A 17014-nucleotide genomic window follows, 5' to 3' on the forward strand; every position below is an offset into this window, starting at 1 on the left:
GTTTTCGGAATCCACTGACTCTCCCTATAAATAAATAAGCCTATATTTGCTTATTTCTTTAACTTAGGCCTTTCTTGGCTGTTTTATTTGTGTTGCCTTTTTGGTATTTCTCTTCAGAATATTTAGTAGCAGTTTTTATTTTGTGTTTTGCAGTCTTTTAAAGTTAGCACTTTGTTTCTTTTTTCGACCTCCATCTCTTCTTGTATCTTCCTGCTTAGCCACCCCATTTATTTTCTTGCCCGTGCTTCCCGTTTTTAGCCTTGAGAATGCAAATCGTCTTTGACTCTTTCACATTCTTAAGCCTCCATGCTGATTCTATGGATTTTAATTTCCTAGCTTCAAGCAGGGAGTTTCTAAGTTACTTCCTCTTTTAAAAAAAATCTGCTTCTTGAAGTTTAGTATCCCAGAGAGTAGGGCTTCTTCATGTGTTTCTCTCCTGCAATGAAGCTGAAATTATTTATGTGGTAACCATTTCTCAGGGGTTCAGACACAGTTTTTAGTCCTTGACAGGACTATGTCAAATGTTGTTTAGATTAGGATACAGAAAACACTATGTTCTCTAGACACCCTCTCAGCGCAGCTCTCACTGAACTAACATGCAGTTACTTTTGCACCAGTCTTACTGCCTTTGTATTCACCTTCCACTTCAGTGCCACTTCAGTGTCACTTCGTTTGCTCTTATCCAGAAGTCAGTGCTACACTCCTGCTACTGTCCTTCATGATCTACACTGCCTCTAATATCCATGGGCCTACGTTACGTGTTACGTTTCTCTTCCAATAAACACCCATGCCGTTCCTTGCATGCAGAGCCGCTCCCCCTCTCTGCAGCCCGACTTGTCCTCCCTGGAAGTCGTGGCATGCCTCGGGTCATTCTCATCCCCTTATGCTCACAAAATGCTAGTCTGCTTCCTTGCTGCAGTACAGTCCAGGCTTAGATTTCTTATGCTGGTTTATAGGCACTCGCGCTTTTATTTCCCAACCATGAGATGACCTAGTGTCATCCGGTTAGTTGAAAAACCCTGTAAAGTCTTTTCAGCTCAACCACTAAAGCACCTTCCATGACACTGCACCTCACTCCTATTTACCACTCTGCTATTGTAAAAGGTCCTTAAAAATAGAAATTAGTTTTAAACTGGCTTTAGAACTTCTTTACACTGTCAAGTTGATTTGAGAAGGCATTTATGTAACTGCCAGTTGCATACATAGATTTTTATTTTTTTTAAGGAACCACTTCATTTTGTTGTTTGAGACATAGTTGGAGTTTATTTTAAATGTTCTTTGCATCCAGGCATAAAAGCACTGTCCTGATTACACCAACTATTTAAAAAAACTTACCAGTATACCATAACATATGCATTTTACATTTGCTTATGTGTTTTTTTTCAGCTGTTACAGAAATAGTTTAAGTTTATTCTTAAGTAGTTAGAAGCTACCAAAAAATTACCACCTGCCTTTCCAAATCAAGGGTTTTATTATATTCTCTCCAATGTCTTCAGCTGTGCCTGCGGGTTGCAGCAGTGCTGCACCAGAATGGCCTGCTCAGATCCTGAGCAGCATGCCCACGCCTTGCTCAGGACATCTGGCTAAGCCTTCACCCCCCTTCCATCACTGCTTGATGTTGTGTTGGTCTTCCTCTTTTTGTCCTTCTGGCATTTTCTTTACCACAGCTACTTAACAGCCTTTTCTGTCTTTTGTGATGTCTCTAGGATGCTGTTTTCACTTGTCCCTCTGAAATGGTGACACGGGACCAACACTAAATGGGTTAGCTCTGCTGCTGCTGACCTAGTCTTGGTGGTCCAACCCTTTGATAGTGATTTTAAAATCCATTTGTTACATTACTTAAAGACATTTTTAGCTAGCGTCACTCAGCTGCAAGTGTTAATATTCTGCTCCTTCCATCAAAGCTTTTAGAAAGCATTAATTGATTCGGTCTCACTGTAAAACTGGTGACAAGGCTCCTTCACAGATGGGGGAGTTTAAATTTGTGGGAGTGTAACCATGACTAACTCAGACAGTAGGTCAGTGTCAGAGGCACGATCTCTTGCTAAACCAGCCAGACTACTAGAAGATAAAACCTCTTTTTCTGTACATACTATTCTGGGAAATGGAAACACAGATGAATTTCAGAGCCAGCATTTACACGTGGATGCGCGTCCACAATTCTATCTGACGTTGACTGCCCGCTCTTCTGTGCACTCACCTATACACGTGCACACAGTGTAGATGAAGAGAGCTCTGCCTTTGTGCTCTTTGCCCATGTTCTGTGGCGCTGCATCAGGCGTTGTCTCTGCTGTTACTCCTTGGGTGGTAGCCTGGGAGGCAGTCCCCTCCTTGCTGGAATATCTGCATGAGTTGAAGTGAAGCTGGAGCTTGCGGTGTCGCTCCCTTCTGTAGCTTTCTGTTAGGAGGGGGAGTATTTCCATTGGTGCAATGCAGTGGCAGTACTGGGAGTCCAGGGGGTTGTCTCTGGTATTGTTCTCTTCCCTTTTCAAAGGTTTTGCTCCACAGGGAGGGAGAAGGAAAGCCCTGCTGTTGAGATGAAGGCGCCCAGCGCCGGCGCAGCACAGCTCGTCCTCCCATCAGCCCATCGCTTTTAATGTTTGGATGCCAGCTGAGACACGGAGGTGTTCGTGCTCTTGCTCTCCGTCTCCGTTCATTTCTCTCCTCAAGGGAGCAACAGGACAAATCCTTGATAACTTATTTCCTGGTTAGAAGCCTTTACCTGCTTTCCTACAGTGGTTCCCTGGGACTGGGAGCCTTTGTAGTCAGCTCTGCCAGCTGTTTGCCTAAATGGTCTGCAGGGAGGCTAAAAGCACTGAACCTGGAATAACAACATTTGACTTCAGCCGGGTCCCAGGAGAATTTAGTTATTACTTAATGGATTGAACTGGCGACGTAGCTTATACCAGATAACTGCCAAAGGTTGCATGAAATTAACCTTCACAAATGGCTCGTTATTGGTACACTCCTTGCAGAAAGCTGGGTATGGGGTGACATATGTTCACTGTAATTAATAGTGGGTTTCATACCTTTACATGCCCGTAGTATTTGCTATATCTGGGTGAAAAATCTCTCAGATTAAAGTCTCGATGGTGATTTTAGCCATTTAGTGATCCTGTGTCATTGTGTTCACTACACTGAGCATAAATCCTGTCTTGTAAACAGCAGGGAGACTAATGAGGTTTGCCTGCATCCTGGTATCATTACAAGGGGTTCCAGCAGAGAAAAAGGGAATTTGGTTGAAAGGGGAAAAGAAACAGGAATTTTAAAGGAAATGGGGGAAAAAATAATCTCAGGACTGCATATATGAACATTTGTTCTTAAGGAAGGCTTTTTATTGACAAGACTTATAACCTACCTTGCTCATTTAAAAAAACCTCCGTTTTTGCCTTAGTCCATGTTTTTAATGCTGCATGTTTGGCAAAAGTTGAGGGTCATGTTTTTAATTTACACACTCAAAGTTATTAGTCTGCTTCTATTTAAAGGTAAATAGAAGAGCTCATTTTTCATGCAGGCCTACATCTCCATACAGAGTAGCTGAACAGTCATATATAAAAATGTTAAACTCTATTAAATATTGACATTATTTTGCTATGCCCTGAAGTGGTTTATTTGCTTGGGACTGTAATCAGCTCTTGCAAGAACGCTTCACATCCAATTTTAGTCTTAGCACCACAGTGTACTTTGGGGTGTAAATTTGTCAGGTATCCAAGCACAGCAGGATGCTTTGACAGTTTAAGCCCAGTTCTCCCCAATCAGCCTGATGAATAATAAAAATGTAGAGTGACCCATTCCAGTTTTGTACATGCCAAGTCAATGGCTTATCAACAGAAAGAAATGGGGAAGTCAGAACTGAACTCTGAGGAGAGGGAATCTAGCTGAAGGTTTCTTCTCTCCAGAAAAAAATTCTAAAGTAAATAAACCAGTATTTCCCCAGACTTATTATTGAAAAGAATTTCTAGCCTGAGTGATCTCATTGCAGCACTGAATAAGAAGAGAGGTGTTGGGTTCCTTTGCATCTTCTTGAAGAGCAAAAAAATCAGACTTCGGGGAATTGTTATCTCACAGCTTCTTCTAACAAACACAACAATTTGTTTTAAAGGCTTTCACCAGAGATGTCATAAGTGGTAATCCCTATGTTGTAAGTGGGTACTTAATGTGATTTAACTTAACGCTGAGGATACAAAGCTATTCTCCCCCAAAGCCCGTTAAGAACATCCAGTTTTCTGGTAGACTAACACTCCTGCTTACTATCGTAGAGATAAGTGACTGTTTAACCAGGAAAATAAGGAACAGTTTCAATCCAAGGCTGCAAAACTGAGTGGCCACAAAACTGGTCTTTGTAAATTCAGACTTTGAATGCAGATGTCACAAGCTGGGTTATTTAATTATTTTTTTTTTTTAGGAGTAGTTTGAATTTCTGTATGTACAGACATGCATGTACAGGCACTTCCGATCACTTTAATGAGCGTACAGGTGAATACTGTTATTTATGATACTGATAAGCTGTGTCGAGGAAGAACAGGGACAGTGCAAGCACTTCTGTAAATGAAATAAGCTGATAAACACTGAGTTTTATTTCATGTCGCCCTAAAGTGCAGAAATTCTAACAGCTTATCCAAGATAATGCTTCTCATACTGCATGCTTATTTGTTTGTTTGACTTTTTGTGGATTCTGTGCGTACAGAATAACGTGAGAGGAAGTGTCCCTGGCATCATTTAGCAAAACATGCGAACAGCAATATTTGAAAACATTCAGGATGCAGAGTAGAAGTGAAGGCAAACTTTCCAGGAGCTTAACACTGCTCACTCGGGTCTAATATAGAGTTAGCACTTTGCAGGTCAGTGGCTCTGCTATTTGTCTCTGACCTAACAGATCTGGAGTTCTTCACATCAAAACCAAGTCTTGCTGAGCTGAGATCAAACGTGTTAAGGTAAGGATCTTGCCAGTGATTTATTGTGCCAGGGAGGGTGATCAGGCCATGAGGGGCCACTGCAAATGAAGTTGACATTCCAGCAATTTCTCATCTGTAGTTATAAGGTAATATTCTCAGAGCTTTTAAGTCAAAATAAATTTGCCCATTGTATTTTTCTGTGTTGCGTATAGTGTCTGAAATCCTAGCAGGAGTGTTTATTTATGCAGCATAGCTAATTTCTAAGTAAGAACTTGCTCTTTGGTGATGAACATTTAAAATAGCAGTTACCTACAAGTGATGATCTGCTAGATTCTTTTAAATGGCAGAACGTGTTTCCCATGTACAGATAAATAGATCACGCTGTTTTCTGTCACACGTAACAAGCACACAAGACTTGCAGTGCACAGACGATGCAAACCACCAGAAAACTCTACAGACTAACACTGGTCTTGTTTGTACAAACCCCTCCTCATTCCCACCTCTTCAATGAGTGCTTGTGGAAGGGTTTCCAGGATCAAGTTCTTAATAGCCACAACTTCATTAAAGCCCAGTGACAGCCCAGTAATTGATTCTGTAAACAAATACTCCCTCCTCTCCATTCCCAATTTAACAGATTTTTTTTTTTTTAGAAATCTTTCATTCATCGTTTAAGGTGCAGTAAGTGACATCAAGGATCATACTCTGTAAGAAGCACTGCCATCTTTACCCAGATCATTCAGCGATGGCTTTTCTTTGTTCTTAGTGGAAATGTAGGGCATACTTAATTTTTTACTCATCCTGACTTCAGAAACAATGTTTTTTGGTGTGGTTAAGCAGCACAGTAAATGTTCTTCTCCAGCAGTTAGAGAGCCCCCAAGCGAAAGGGTAGGTAAAGCTTAGGAGCTTAGTTTCTTAGGAATACATGAAATACCACCTGAGCTATGGGAAAGTGTTACTGCTCCTGTATTGTGCTACTAACAGCAGATGAATTCTTCATTAACTGAAAAAAAGTAGAAATGACTTTGAGGAAAGCCTCTATGTGCTGTAAGTAAAGTTTCTTCCCACAGGTTTAATAAGGCAGCCAAAAGGAGTAAAATGTTTGTGGTGGGTATAGTTCAGCAGACAATACAATCTCGTTTCTTGTCTTTAGATTAATTTTCTTGAACAACCAGGCGCAAAATAATCCCTTTAATGAGACTGAACTGAAGTAACGGATGCTATATCAGCATGTGGCACAGTGAGAAACTAAAATAGAAAAGGGTATCATCACAGTTTGGCAGCCTGGGTTTTAGGCAGGAAATACTTGGTGGGGGGAGGAGGAGAGTAAGCATGCTACTGCATGTTGTTAAGACTTATTTAATCTTCTTAACTAATTACTCACACTTCCTAATTCAAAATCATACAAACAAAAACGTTTAGATAAGATGGGAGTTTTTTCAAATGGGTGCCCCCTACAGCTTAGAAAATAAACATGACAGGTTTCCCCTGTCTGATGTGCTGCCATTTGCAAAAAAACAGACCCAGCTCCCAGAAAGACAGAAGACTAATTAAGACAGGAAGACAGGCAGGTCAAACATTTGGTGTGAGGGATTTGGGACATAGGGGAGAAAAAAATCATGTTACATTCCACTTTCACAGCAGACTGACAGGAAGCTTCCAGCCCTTTCTCTGATTCCATTTGCTGCTGAGAGACACTGGATCCCCCCAGTTTCTCCTCCCAGTCACACCCATTTCCCCAGCCCTCAGTGTCTGTGAGCTGGCTCGGCAGGGCCCTCGCCAGAGCTACCCTGAAGCACCCAAACACGGTGTCTGGGTGAGCGGGCCAGCGCCACGGGCACTGAGCGACAGGCTGGGGCGCGAGGGAGCTGCCCTGAGGGAGTGCTGCGCCCCCTCCTCCCCCCACCGGGCCGGGAGGGAGCCCCAGCTCCTGCGTTCCATGCCGCCATTAGGTGCGAGGCCCTGTGGATCCTCCTCCAGCTCGTGTCTGCCACGCTGCAGTCTGGCTTCACTTACCCACGCCGCACCGTCAGTGAGACCTTGATGTATCCAAGGTATTTTAAATACTTCGCTTCTGATCCCAAGTCCACTGATGTTAAGGACTGTCTGACTTCAGTAAGCTTGGCTCTGGCCTTGCTACTTGGAAGTCACATCCAGAGAAGCCCTAGTCTTCTCATGCAGACATGTGCCCTTGGCACAGGGCTCAGGGTGTGTAAACGTAATTCTACAGAATTTTGTGGTACTGCTGTGCTGACAGCGAACTAGAGCAGCCTCATTCACTTCTTGGGCATTTTTATTTCTGAGTCCACTGTTTTGATCTTACTGCTGTAGTGTGTTTCCAAATGTTTAAAATTCTCCAGCCCTCTCAGAGTACACTCTGAAGTTTGGACTCTGGATTTCTTAAGTGAAATTTCAAGCTTGGGTTTAAGAAGGAAACACCCATTTATGGTAGACCATGTCTAAAAGCCATGACATTATCCTTCTAGTTCTGAGGTCCAAGTGCATTTAAAAAAAAAAAACTCACAACACCCAAAACATACACAGATTTAGAAAAGATCTCTTCTTCCTCTTCAAATCTTTTTTTTTTTTTTTTGCGGGGGGGGGGGGGCGGGGGGGGGGTCTGAGGTAAGGAGAGGGAAGGAGCCAGGACAACCCAGCAGCCAAAGAAGAAAAATAAAAATCAACATGTTCGGGTTTTGGTTGGCCTTTGCAGACCTCACAGACTCTAGAGCAGGTGTCAAGTTTCCAGTGAACCAGCTTTGTTTCCCAGTACAAACATCCCTCTGGAGGCTGTTGCCATTGCTCCCTTTTCATCAGCTGGGCCGACTCAGCTCCCACTGAAACCAGTTGGATTTTTCTTTTTATTTTACTGTGGGTGGGATTGGACCTCTAGTGGCTGAAAACCAGCCACATCCACAGGAGTTTACTTCCCAGAATTAAATTTAGTGCAAAGTTCAGGTTGCTCACGTACAGCTCGCTGCTGCGGCTCTTAAAACAACTGCGGTTCCTCCACAGTTGAAAGGCATCTCGTTACAAGAACCAAAACCTGGGTAACTTCTCAGGACGAACACTGCTCTGTGGTAACAACTGTCATGAACAAGATGCTGACCACTGCTGCGGGTGTGCTGAAGGCAGCCAGGCTGCCTCGATTGCTGCGGGCCCTTCGCATGGAGCAAGGCTCGCTCCCAGGCTGCCTCGAGGAGCAGGATTCTGCACAGGCGTGGTTGGGGAGGTTGGCCGCAATCTCCGGGGCTGATCACTCGTGACCTGTGAAATGCCAGAAGGAGCGGTGGCTCTTGCAGCTCGCCTGAAAAATCCCCTTCTCAAAAATGAAATAAAATGGCACTGATGCCCAGTCGCTGGGCCGTCAGCAGTCGCTCTGCTGGGCCTGGCTTTTGCTCTCCTCCTGTCTCCTTACAAACCAGGTTTTCGCTGATTCCGTAGCCAGCTGTTGGTTTCCAGTCACTCCCAGGAGTGCCCCGTGACACACTCTGGCTAGAATGTGAGAGATTTGTTGTATCAAGACAGCCATAAAAGTGAAGGAAAACAAAGCTTGAGAAAATAAACAAGCTGCACTTCTGATTGGCAATCCCTTCTAGTTCGTTCCCTTACGATTGTGCTAATCGTTGGGACTCTTGAAATGTTTCCAAAGGAGAGGAAATGAAGTTGCCGGGATGGGAAAGGATATGAAATTTCCTGACCAGACCGAGGCACAGGTGCCCGGTATCTGTGATGTTATGCAGGATTTACCAAGGGAAATGCTGCTGCTGGATTTTTTGCATGCCTCTAAAATTGTTGTATGTCCCCCTCCACCAAAAAAAAAAAAAAGTGCCATTATGTATTTCCTAATGCCTCCAGCTACGAGAAGATGTGAGGGCCGAACAGCTGGGATTCTTCTATAAAGTACTTTGGCATCTGATGCCCCCTCCCCCATCCTTGCAAAAGCTCTCCAAGGAGAGAGTCACATATGAAAAAAAGATCCTTGATGGAATGAAACTATAACCAGCTACTAAATCAATTGAGTTAGGAAATTCCCATTCCTTCCTCCATTCATCCAGAACCATATCTCCTGTGGGAAGCCATTATTATTTGGATGTTAAAATCCTCTTCCTGTACCAAAAAACATTTCTGGAGCTGCCACAGCACAAAAACATTGTTTATTAAATCCATGGGAAAATAATTCCACCTCCAAAGGGCTGAATGCTAGGCCACTGTCTGTCCACTGGCTGAAGTTCTTACTTATACAGCTGGGGAGCCTGAAGAAACTGTCTGATGACATCATCACTAAGCAATATCAAATTAAGAATGTAGATCATCATTTCACTCACACATCATTTGAGAACATTTTCAAGAAAGGAAATGAAAAGTTGCATTGTTGCCACCTGTGCTGATTACTCTTATGAATTAAAGGAGTCCAAATTCCTTTTCTTCTGTATGTTTTAAGGGAAGACAATACAAAAAAGAGAGGCAGTGAGCATTCAGGAATCCCCAGTGAATTTAAAAATCAGTTCCATTTTCCAAATCTAGGACTAGCCCCTGGTGAACATCAGAGGGAATCTGTAGTGCCTAAACCAAATCTCATTCAACTACAAGCTGCAAAGGAGGGATTAGTTCTGTGCTGCCTTGTAATTAATGATATTTCTACACACACCCCCACCAAGATGTTTGGTTTGTACTTCCTCAGTGGTAAATAGTGATAAAAACACAAAATCCTATGTATTTTCTCCCTGCTCTAAATTTTGCTGCTGCTGCATTGCAGATTAGATTGTTCAGCCTGGTTTGGTACACCTCCCCTTCCCTTTGAATACTTATCACTCCAATTACCTGCATGGTTTGAAATGAACATTAAGTTGCTAATTGTTAGTAAGCCAACTGGGACAGATGGCTACTTAAACAGATATTGTAGTTGTTTATTTGCAAAGCTTAATTTGCTTTGCTTTATGCTAAAAACATTACTCTTGGCTTGATTTCAAAACTGATGAGCACCCAGAAATGCTACTGAACTCGGTGCATGCTGCTTCGGAAACGCAGGTCTTATGCAAACTCAAGATACGATTTCCTTCCAACTACATGTCAGTAGAGTCTCAAAGTATTTTTATATGACAACTTTGAATTTTAATTTTCCTTTGTATACTGATTTTGTATGATGCAGTACGTCAAAGGCTCTGAAGAGTCGTGTGCCCTGTACGATGGGTCACATTGCTTCCATGATCGCTCCCGCGGAACTCCGGCAGCACTGCCTGCATGGAATTAACCACAGGCAGAATTTGAACCCAGGAAATATGTGGTGGGACCATTCCCTCACGAAGTTCTGTCAGAAGGTCTGTGAGAACGTGTGTGTGAGGAAGAGGTTGTTGTCGGTGCTGGGAGGGAGCTCCTTTCTTTTAGGAAAATGCCACCCCCCCCCCAATCTTTCCTTTGGAAAGGAGCAGAAATTATCAGGAGCCCTCCACGATGGTATCTCCTGGGAACGGGGACACTCCAGGGGCACATTCACAGGGGCAGCCAGGAGCTCCCAACCACGCCTACTGCGCCGTGAGGCCTGTCTGAAGCTTCCCGGCCCACACAGGTCACACCTCGCCCCCCGCTGCCTCCGCTGCTGCCCTGGTCCCGCGTTGCCTCGGGCAGCATCGCTGGTGAACAGACAGTATTTTGTTTCCTCCTTAGGGCACTGTACACCAGCTCCAGCCAGATTCCTCGCTTAGCAGAGGCACTGTCTGTTTTTCAGGTTGGGTTTGTTCTTGGCCAAACCACTGTACTGACGGAGACAACAGGGAGGTTTGTTCTCTGCTCCTGCTCTGACATGACTGCCAGAGTCACTGGCTCTACTGAGAGGAGATGGCAAACTACATGTTCACGTGTTCCAGAATTTTTCAAGTGTTGCCTTCTTCTTCCCTCTCCATTTTGGCACAGTTTGGCTGATAGCACCCAACAGGCCAGATTATTTAACGACTCACAATACCGCATAGCAGATACATGACATACTATATACTTTTCCTTACTGCAAATCACAAAAGGTAACACTAGGACTCAAACAAAAACAAATTACCTCAGTAACTCCTGGAAAACTCAAGTGGTTAATCAGTTACCTTTTATTTACATATATATGCTTAATGCTGAATTAAGTTGTAAAAACCAAAGGCTGATTTATAGCCCCAGTCAGCCTTAATTAACATTGATTCCAGGGGAATAGTAAACGTGAATAGCCTTCACAATTGAGGTTGAACAATGAACTCACTGGGTGTTGTCCAATTTGTAGCATGATTTACATGGAAGCAAGCCCTTCTTTTTTCTAGGGTTACCCCTTTTTCATCTGGTGTTTAGGATGGGTTATATATAATCCATAGATAGGAACATTTGCTGTCAAATATTCTCCCTGATTTAGAGTTAGCCTTTACCATGGTCACTATAAATAAGGCAGAAAAAAACCCAATTTGAGGCTTTGCAGGGATTCCTTGTTCTTGCAATGTGTCATCGCTTGTCCATTTCATGGCATTTTTACGAAGTGGCCATAATGAAAGTCAGATTAAATGTACAGGATATATACATTTAATCAACAGCCATTGGAGTCAGTAGTGCTGGAAGAGTTATAAAAGCCCCCGTGAATGCAAATTTATTGCAAAAGAATCTGCGTCTTGGTGGTAGGAATATCTGCTGAATGGTACTACCTGACACAGAACACCTAAAACTTTCAAAAGTGAATTATTTAAGTGTAAGGTTTTGCTTGTAAAGCCGCCAGCTGCTGGATTTCAAGACTTGAAACTGTTCCAAAACATGGGACTAGGTACTTTATTTGTGCACTAGAGTAAATACTCTGATTTTACTGCCAATTTAAATGTGCTCAGTTTACAGTAATGAGCTTGTATAGGCAATACCTTGTTTATAGAAAGTGGAACAGGAAGAAACTAACATTAACCATTAACAGTAGCAATTTCTCTTGCCTTCAACTCTCACTTTATGCCAAATAGATCCTTCCCGCGTCCTATCTGAAATATTACTGTTCTTTTTCTAAATCTGTGGGATAAATCGAGCATTCAATAATGCGCCTTATAGTTCAGCCAACTGGAATTGCAACACCCTTTTGTAATTCCAAGGCACTATTTCTTATCCCTATGGTGAAGTGTATTTTCAGAACAAATTCGTGTCCTGTGTGCTAGCAAACCTGATGATAGGTGTTCATCCCAGCAGAATGTGGTTAGCATTTTTGTAACCTTTTTAAAAAAGAGCAGACCACTTCTGTAAGGGGAGAGGACTGAATTGCTGTTGCCACCACTTCTCAGGTTCTTCTACTCAACCTCACCTTGACCACACGCAGAACCTACGTGTTTATGTACATACTGTAACGTTAAACAAACATCCTTCCATCTCCTTTGGCATCTGCTCCTGAAGCTGTGAAGCTGCAAACCTTCCTCCCTTCCCCTCCCTTCCCAGTGCACCCCCACACACTCTGGCCATGGAGTTAACTCCACTGAACTCAATGACAGCAAAATCCTCCTTCCACACAGGTCACAGATCTCAGAGTTTCTTTGTTTCACTTACAGTCTAAAAAGTGACAGTGACACACCAGAAGGTTTCGGCTTATGGTGTTAGTCACTGGAGATCATACTGGTGATTCTTGTATGACGTTACTTTGGATGGGTTAGCTCCAGTGTCCTAATGGGCACCAGTACTCCAGTTTGCAGAGCAGTGTCATCTCTGAGCAGGAGGACACCACCCACAGTGTGAGGAGCTCACAGCCCAGGAACATGAACACCTCCAGGGTCAGTACAGTGTGCCAGGAAAACGATAGATGGGTAACGGCCAGGTGGGTTCAGCTCCTCCAGAAACCAAAACAGAAAGGAGGGAAGGACAGACTGAAATGGCTGGAGGGGCTTTCCAAAAGCAAAAGCACGTGTCACTGCTGGATTCTGTGCACAGCTGTCATGTCACCAGGGTCTTTCCCAGGCAGGCACAGGTTCCTTCTGCCCGTGTCCTCAGTCAGCTGGACACGAGTCAGCTCTGGCCCAGAAGCTGTCACTGCAGTGAGTGTGGCACCCAGCCTGAGCCAATAAGCCCCATGAGGAGAACAGCCACGTGGCTTACGTGTGGCTTGGAGAACAGGTTGAGCGAGCTCATGTCTGGTAACAGAAAACTCTACAGACGTGTCTTCGCCTTCATGTGCCAAGTGTGAGTGTGCAGGCACACCGAGTCCTCACCTTGTTCTTTCATTTTACAGACACTTTATACCCTTCGGTGTTGCAATTGTTCATCTTGACCTTTCTGACTGTATTTTCTCTTGGCTGCTTTTTTTGCTAGATAGTGTTGGATTTTTTTTTCCCAGCTCAGTTTCTTCTCATCGATTTATGACTAGCTCTCTATGTTTTTCCTGCCTTCCTTAAAGACACATTAAAGCTTTGGTGATGCTCTTTCCTTAAACACCCAGCATTTTGATGCTGATGCTTTGTTTGCCATTAGACGAGTTGTAAACACTTAAGTTCAAGTAAATTTTAAACTAGTTGGCAGGCTGGTGCCTCTATCCTCATTGTACTATTCCAAGAGTAAAAAATCATCAGCTGATCTACAATCATATCATACTATTTTTTGACTAGAAGAGACAAGTATTACATTCCATTCATTTCCACATGAAAAACGTAAATTTTTTTGTCCTGGTTTTGCCACATCAAACTTTGCTATAAAAAAAACAGACAAAAAAGGAGCCAACAACCTGACGTCATTTAAGCAAAGTCCTTACACGTGAACTGTCCTTCGTTGTCTCCCTGAGCCATGTACCAGTACAAAGGTAACAGCTTCTTTCTTGCATGGGAGTAGGACAGCAGAAAGGGCAAGGCTGAAGAGTGGCAAAGCACTACTCTGGGCAAGCTGTTTGTGATGTTTAGTCTGCCTAATCAGTGGGACAGATTTTTGTGCCAGGGTCTGTGGTGGTTCTGTCAGAAAACTGGACTGATGCCGTTCTGTCATTCTTTCTAGCCATGACCTGCCCTCAGTCCCTCCCACCTGAGTATCTCCCACTGGAACTGACTCCAGAACCTCTCAGAGTCCCTCAGCTTCCCACTCATCCCCAGCTGTAGGTTCTGTGTGGGGTGTGGGGCTTCGCTTTGCTGCAACCAGAGAAAGGTCCCTGCCTCTATAAACACAACTTAACCCCTCATGCAGAAAAGGGTGGTGGACATGCCTTCTGTCTAGGGCTGGACCCCGCCTCCATTGAAGTCAGTGGTAGAATTTCCATTGATTTGAATGGTTGGACTGGATGATTTTCAAGGGTTTTTCCAACCTAGATGATTCTGTGATTCTGTAATGAGGCCAGAACATCCCCCTTTGCATTTAAAGTTGTATTTCATGGAATACAATGGAAGAACACTGATACCCAACCCCAAGGAACCCATACGGTGCCAGGACTTTTTGAACACTTTCATTCTTGGAAGGGTTTCAAGGACAGAAAGAGTCTGAATACCTGTAAAACCTTTCTCTCAGTCGTTTTCCTAGAGTGACTCCTTTCACATTTGCTAATAAATAGTTGCATCCTGTTCTTGAAAGTAATTCAGTAGAAAATACCTGGCATGTATGCAGCTACCAGTAAAAATCTACTTTAAATAAACGCATTTGTCATTACCTCTCTCAAGACAGCTGTTGTCAGCACCATTAAAATTCAAATTTGGTTTGCCCATGACAATTAAAATGATGTCAACACTGAAAATTTTAACGATTTCCATTGTTCCAAGCAGATAAGCAAGTTAATTCTGTGCTGCAAGCCATCACTGTAGCTATAATCAACTGACTGTGTATTGAAGAACTGTGATGTTTGAGATTATTCAGCCTTGACTGGGTTGTATCAGTGACCAAATGTTTACTTACTGAATTGAATGATTACTTCTTGTCTTGTCTCCAGCAGTTTCAAGGCTTTTTCTCTGATATTTTAGTTTATTTGTTACAGTTTTTGAACCAAATTTGAATGTCAAACAAGTTATTTAGAGTGTGATGTTGCTTCTATAGTGACACTTGACACAGAACACAGAAAGACATCGGGGCTGACCCCTAGCCTGAACTCTGGAAGACTGTAATACATTACTGCTTCTTCATGCAGGAGGACTGATGAATTTTTTTCCTTTCTAGATTTTCATCAATAATGAGTGGCAAAATTCTGAAAGTGGGAGAATATTCCCAGTATATAATCCAGCAACAGGAGAGCAGATCTGTGAGATCCAGGAAGCTGACAAGGTAATGCATCCTGTCACTGGGTAGAAATGTATAAATGGATCAAAGCGACAGGTCCAGGACAGCACTGCTGGACAGTTCTGTAATCACAGATCCAAACCCCATCCTGTGACTAAGGTTGTACAACAGCAGATGTCATAAGCCTGGTGATGCTATTTACCTCAGTGCCTTTGGTTTTTTTCTTCCTTCTCGACAGGTTGATACGGACAAAGCAGTGAGGGCAGCTCGCCTTGCTTTTTCTCTAGGTTCAGTGTGGAGGAGAATGGATGCATCGGAAAGGGGCCATCTTTTGGATAAGCTGGCAGACTTGGTCGAAAGAGACAGGGCGACTCTTGCTGTAAGTGGCACATGGAAATCAACAGTCAAATCACGTGACAGTTTTACATTCTGAGAGCAAATTAGTTCATCACTGTGTTAATATGAATTCTATTTGAAACTGCACTCAGCTTGGTGGCTAAAATGGCTGACTGTCTACTTAAGATCTGATCCAAAGCTTGTAAAAGTCAACAAGAGTCTTCCAGTTGACTCAAATGAGCTTTAAATTGGACATCAGAGAGACGAACGGCTGTGCACACATGTGCATGCCTCTTAGGCACACTTTTAACTTTTCTAAAATATAAAATGGGCGACTGAGTCATTGTGCAGCTGTTAATGAAACAGCCGGTGACACACTTACTGACACTCCACTGGTCACATGTATTTTGGGTACTGCACTATTTTGTTCATGTATGAAGCCACCTAAACACTGGCATTGTTAATGTTGTTTTCCACATGTCAAGTGCTTTGAACTAAGCTGGTGAACATCTTAATTCCAGCTTTGTCAACACTTAAATCATCTTACCACCAGTGTATACTGTAAAATCGCCACAGGGAGAAGGAAGTGCACAGCAAATCAAGTTTACTCTGCCTGTCATTTGATTTTTATTTCTAGAGCTAAGTTCTTTACTGAATTGCACTGCAGGCGATGCCATTAATTGCTCTAGGGGATATAAGTCAGTGCAGAATTAGGCCTCCATTCTTCTCTATAGAAACTCATTTGATGGTTGGTGTGTTACACATGGGCGTACTTTGCCCATTCTTAATGATTTCTATTAGACAGCTATTGAGAATGAGTTAAGCTACTCAACATCTTAGGATATTTTATTGGATTCTTTTTGCTAAATGATCTTAGGAACCCCTAAGAGGATAGCTTATAAGATACTTTAAAAAATACAAATATTAACTTAAAAATAAGGACATTAGCTTGTTAATTTATGAGCTTCCCTAGAGGAGAGTTTGTTTATTTGATGGCAATAAATAAACTGGCTGTACAGTATAGATATCTCAGACCTCAGCAGGAGTCTTGGCAGCCACATAGAGAAATTTTTATATTCACATCAATTATATAAAGAGGGATATGTCCATTCTTCTCTTTATGGATTCAGATCATTAATACAGGGTTACAAGGAGCCCCTTCTCAGCTGTTATCATTAACATAACAGAACCTAGTTTGACAGGCATTTTTATCTTGGCTCCTGATTAAAGCAATTTAGCATTTATGTATCTGGACCAAGCACGGTGGCTATTGGGTCCAAAATACACACAGGCACATGTACATGCATGTGGATACACACACAAACCCACACAGACATAAACACACACGCGTGTACACGTTCTTAAAATCATAGTCATTCCAGAATATTCCAGAAGGAACCAGATTTTTTTAATGGCAAATGCTTTTTCTTCACACTTGTAAAAAGAAGGAACAAAGGGGATCAGACACTTGTTCTGAACCTTCTGGGTTAAGACTATGCCAAAGGGTAGTCTTCATTAAAATCTTTGTCGTGACTGGAGAGCTGTTAAGACAGTGAATACTTAAGTACGATAGTCCAAAAATGTGCTTATATCTCTTATTTTTTCTTGTCCTCTAG

The 17014-nt window shown here is 42.8% G+C and overlaps 1 protein-coding gene across 6 annotated transcripts in view; it reads left to right on the forward strand.

The window, feature by feature from the left end:
* The window catches only part of ALDH1A2 (aldehyde dehydrogenase 1 family member A2), a 59784-nt gene that overhangs the window by 11556 nt on the left and 31214 nt on the right, over positions 1 to 17014 (forward strand). For 5 of the 6 annotated variants that reach the window (XM_074916986.1, XM_074916987.1, XM_074916981.1 and 2 more), the window contains exons 2-3: positions 15003 to 15107; positions 15301 to 15441. In XM_074916986.1, the coding sequence (XP_074773087.1) occupies positions 15367 to 15441 (75 nt within the window). In that variant the 5' untranslated portion in view covers positions 15003 to 15107; positions 15301 to 15366. Of the gene's footprint in view, positions 1 to 15002; positions 15108 to 15300; positions 15442 to 17014 lie in introns of those variants that run through there. The other variant, XM_074916985.1, reaches the window with a different exon arrangement.

The sequence above is a fragment of the Athene noctua genome, chromosome 13 (assembly GCF_965140245.1).
Source record: "Athene noctua chromosome 13, bAthNoc1.hap1.1, whole genome shotgun sequence".
Taxonomy (NCBI): domain Eukaryota; kingdom Metazoa; phylum Chordata; class Aves; order Strigiformes; family Strigidae; genus Athene; species Athene noctua.